The sequence below is a fragment of the Portunus trituberculatus genome, chromosome 13 (assembly GCF_017591435.1).
Source record: "Portunus trituberculatus isolate SZX2019 chromosome 13, ASM1759143v1, whole genome shotgun sequence".
NCBI lineage: Eukaryota > Metazoa > Arthropoda > Malacostraca > Decapoda > Portunidae > Portunus > Portunus trituberculatus.
Window position 1 is genome coordinate 9,745,063 of NC_059267.1, and position 4,970 is coordinate 9,750,032.

The window sequence follows — 4,970 nt, forward strand, 5'->3', positions numbered from 1 at the left end:
CTATGTGTGAATGCATTGGAATCAAATAAAAAAATCTAACAGAACACGACAAATTAATGTATCTACAATATAATACAACCTCTCGACAACCACTGCTCTTTATTGATTATGTACCCAGTAGCTACAGTTGCTTACACGTGTTCCTTAGCAGTAACAGGCGTCGTCAATTCTTATGGCTTATATATATTATACCGAACGCTTCTCCTTTCCAATTACATGATACACATATTGTCTACTTTGTTAATCCACTAATCTGAAGCTCACCATCGCACTGCTATCAATCACACCAATCCATAACTAACACTCGCCCGCCTCATAACTAAGCTGGAGAAACCTTACTTGCAAGCCTTAACATGAACTGAGACGCTGACGACACACGGGCAAAAGAAAGGTAGCTAGAATGCTCTCCGGTGTCCTTAATCCACGCGAAGATTAAAACCTATAAAATCGATCAGTATAGTAAGCAAGTGGGGGGCCCAAATGATGTTGCGGTGCTAGGCAACCTCTCGCCCCTCATCCCTCACCCCTCGACTCGGGCGGGCTTAGTTGCCAGAGGACTGACTTCATTTTTTTTGTTCCCTGAGTGTGCTGTACTTCCTTGATCTATCATCCTTCAGTCTAACACACTTTATCATTTCATAGTGGGTTATATTATGGTAACAATAAACGGTATGTACATAAAATAGGAAAGTTCGAGGTGTGTACAACGTGTGGGCGAGGAAGAGCTCTATGCAGGTGGTGGTGGTGGCAACGCTGGAGAGAGGCGGATCGCGTTTACTCGGTACAAAGCGAGGAGTGAGAGACGGAACAGCATAGTCTCGTTATTACGACGGGACGCGTTGTGAAAGATTTAGACAAACCGATAGAGTCACTGAACACTAGTGTTGATCAGTTGCGAGTTGTGGCGTTGTCCTGTGTGGTTGGTGTGTGTAAACAAGGGTGAGCCGCGGGAGGTAGAAGTGATGGGCAGTAAGCTTGCGGAGCCCCGAGAAATTGGAACCTCGTTAGTACAAACTTCCCTCCAAATGGTTATATCTGAAAAAGAAAACCTATGTCGTGATCAGTGTTACACGCAGATAAAATCTACACTTGCAGTTATTGTTTGAATATATACTATTTCTTCACGGGGCAGCGCTGAACTTGAGTAATAGTAACAGCCCGCGTTCAATTCACTATGTCAAATTCTGGAAGCGACATGACGAAGGGTGGTGTTCAGATGTGTCAGGTGGCCAGGAGCGTGACACAGGGTTACGGCGTGCAGAGCAGTGAGCTTCAGCCTTTTGGCGCCAACAGATTCGTCTCTCAGCAATCAGATATAGATCGCAGTGCTTACCAGCCTTTCAGCGTGAGAAAGGACACTCACCAGCCCTGTGATGTGGCGAGGAGTGCCCACCAGTTTGAAATGTCACGGAATGCGATGCCTTCTTTCGAAATGACAAGGAGCCACAGTCAGTCTTTCGATACCCCGAGAGGAATCCAGCCTCACTATGAAATGAGACGCAGCTCCGTGCAGCATCACTATGACATGACCAGAGGAAACACTCATTCATTTGAGCCACACAAGAGCGGTAACGCACTTTATGACATGGCACGAGGAACCCTCGGATATGAGATGGGACGAGGCAGTCACCAGTACGAGATGCCGAGGATGCAACCTTACGAGGTGAGGCCAACGCACCCACAGCAGATTCCTCAGCTGTACAATTATGATAAAGGATGCCAGGAATGTCCCGAGCCCCAAGACACAGGTATGGCGAAGGGAGACCAATCAAAGTCCTTCCCCGACACTCAGCAGGATATGGAGGTGCTCTTAAAAATGCCCAAGACAGCCCCACAGCCCACAGTGAGAATGAAACCAGGACAAAAAACGTCTGGACATCCTTTCGATTTTGCTAAGGGTTATGCTGAAGAGCTAGAAATGGCTAAAAAAGCCGCTCAGACTGCTATTCAAGCCAAGATTAAAGCGCAGGAGGAGGAGAGAGCGCATCAAGAAGCCAAGGAGGCAGAAAAAATGCAAGAAGAGAAGGAAGCTAAAGGAAACACGCAGCCCTCAGAGATCCTGAAGCTGTACGCCCAACAGCTGCAGATGATGAAAAAGGCTCCCAAGTCCCATGAGGCAGCCAAGGTACCCGTCAGGCAACAGGATGGGGACAGAGAGGGGGGATCAAATGGGGCTAAAAAATATAATGAACAGTATTTTCATTTTGAACGGCAGGGGAAACAAAAGCTCTCTGGCCCTTTCTATGAAGATACAAACGCAGAGGAAGAACATGGGGGTGACAATGTCGCATCGGCAGGTAGTGCAGATAATGGTGATCTAATTATAGACGGGGTTGAGGGAGACCCGCCACCTTTCGAGATGGCCAAGTACATGGCCCAGCTGTCCGCAAGGAGTGGGTGGCAGGAGGAACAAGTCTGTCGGGTGACGGAGAGCACTTCTGATACTGTTGCGAAAGAGGAAAGAAAGTCATATTCTACAACAGAGGCAACAAATTCCTCAGGTATTCCATTTTCAATAGAGCTGATGAAGAACCTCAGTGTGCCGCTCAGAGCTAGTGCAAAGGCCGTCGGGAACCTCAAGGGCAAGCGGGACCGGCAGGAGCTGACGATCGCTAACAAAGCGAAGCTAATTGAGCAGGTGGAATCGCGTGGCGCCAGGAAAAAAGCTGATATAGCGAGGGAGTGGGGATTGCGTCCATCTACACTCTCCACCATTATGAAGAACAAAGAAAAGATCCTAACGCAGTTCAAATCACAGCGCTACGCGGTGGGACGGCGGCGCATGCGTACGGCAGCCTACCCGGACGTGGAGGAGGCACTGCTTATGTGGTTTCGTTATGCACGTGCTGCGGGTATCCCCATCACAGGGCCTGTGTTGCAGGGGATGGGCGTGACACTGGCGCAGGAGCTCGGCCATCCAGAGTTTTCTTGCAGCGTGGGGTGGCTGGACCGCTTCAAGGCCAGACACGGCCTCTGCTTCAACCCCAAGAACAGCCAGGACCCGGCCACGTCTGGTACCTTCAATGAACCGCCTGACCGTGTCCCCAGCCCGATGGTTCTCACCCCAAATGATGCCGACATAAACTGTGACGTGTCCTCGCAAGTGTTGTTCCCACCAACCATGCCCGCCGTGGCTCCTGACGTCACCCAAGCAGAAAATTCACCACCTTCTTGGTCTTCAAATGCCGTGTCGGGCTTAAATAGCACCTTGGACACTGGGGACCAGCTGAACAAGTGGTTCCCAGAAAATATAGCCATGGAGGAATGTGGCCATCAGGAGACTGTGGAGGATGCAGCCAGCATGTGGCTTGGCAGCACTGTTCCGGCCTTGCTGAAAGATAAGAGTCCCAGAGACATTTTCACCGCAGGAGAGGCGGCGCTTTTCTACAATCTATTGCCCGACAAATTCTTGGCAGTGAAGGAGGAAGACGGTCACAAATGGACGTGGGTGAAGGAAAGGGTCACGTTCCTGGTGGCAGTGAACATGGATGGCAGTGAAAAGCTTCCATTGCTTGTCATTGGCCAGAAACCTGTGGGGCAAAGGAACAATGAAACAGATTCGGCAACTTTGCCTTTACCTTATGAGACCAATGACTCAGCAATGATGACCACTGCTTTGTTTAAGAGTTGGTTGCGTCAGTTAGACCAGGAGTACCAAGCTGCTAACAGGACAATAGCCATTATCCTGGAAGACTGCCCTGCACACTCTGATCCAAAGGGCCTGAGCAATGTGCAACTGTTTTTCTTGCCCACGGACACCACGTCCAGGCTACAGCCCTTGGAGCATGGTGTGATCCACACGCTCAAGAGTCTGTACCGCCGTACCATGCTGGAGAGGATGGTTGGTACCCTCGAGGCGGGCCGCAGATACGAGATTACACTGCGGGAGGCCATGGAAGTGCTGCAGCAATCTTGGAGGCAAATCAAGAGCGAGTTAATCGTTGAGAGCTTCAAACAGGCAGGGCTGCAGGCTGCACAGAACCCGGCAGAATCTGCAGTGCTAGGCGGGGAGGACACGCTGGTTCTTCTGGAGCGTGCCCGCAGCTTGGGCCTTGACATCCCGAGGGAAGTCACTTTCGAATCCTACTTGATGATAGACAGTGAGGTGCAGACCACTGTCGATCAGGAGGAGGAGGCGGAATTGAGAGTTGATTGTAAAGATAATGAGGAACCCACGCCTCCCGGGGAGGCCCTGCAGGCCCTTGCTACGCTCAGGAAGTTCATGGTGGAGCAAGATGGACCTGTCTCCCTCCTGGATACACTGGCGGACATGGAGGGCTGGGTAACGAAGCATATTGTCAAGAAAGAAGTGTCCACAGCAGAATGAGCGGCAGTTTACATGTTTCTGCTTGTCTTTTCGTGGCCATGGCATGGCGAACAATGCGTACCAGTCACCCCGTGGACAATGTATGGTGGGAATGGGGGAGGTCGCTGCTAAATCCCACATGGTCAACTTAATGTTGTGTTATGTTGCCAGTTTGGTCTTATAAGATGCCGATTAGAATAAAAACTGGTCCAAAGCTTGAATTGGTTGCTCACCATTCAATACCAGATTTCACATTCCTGAGCAGCGAGCAGACACTCGCCCTGTAACCTGTCACTCCTATTAACGTACAGGCATGACAGAAACGGATAACTATTGGAGTCGGCATGTCTTGCGGCAAGGCAGGATGAGCGCTGCGTTGTGTTGAAAGACAATCTAGCAACAATAAACTGGGCAATGGTGCATGGCTTCTTGCATTGATGACCTTTGTCCTGCGTGCCACAAATCAAACATTGTGTAACATATTCATAAACTCACCATTAAGCAAGGGAGAACAAGCTGAAAATCACTTCTCACGAAAGGAACGCCACACCCATCAAAAAGGGAACCACAAAATGACCATATTGCTGAACTAACCAAGGCTGAGGCTGGACACATGGCAGCAGAACACCGTCTGCAAGCTTGGGGAATGAATGTGCAAACCTCA

The 4,970-nt window shown here is 50.0% G+C and overlaps 1 protein-coding gene across 1 annotated transcript; it reads left to right on the forward strand.

Moving 5' to 3' along the window:
• Window positions 1–932: 932 nt before the first annotated feature.
• Window positions 933–4,620, forward strand: LOC123502996. The gene has a single exon (XM_045252335.1). It carries the CDS (start codon window positions 1,175–1,177, stop codon window positions 4,325–4,327), a length of 3,153 nt encoding a protein of 1,050 aa, XP_045108270.1. The 5' UTR covers window positions 933–1,174; the 3' UTR covers window positions 4,328–4,620.
• Window positions 4,621–4,970: the final 350 nt, after the last annotated feature.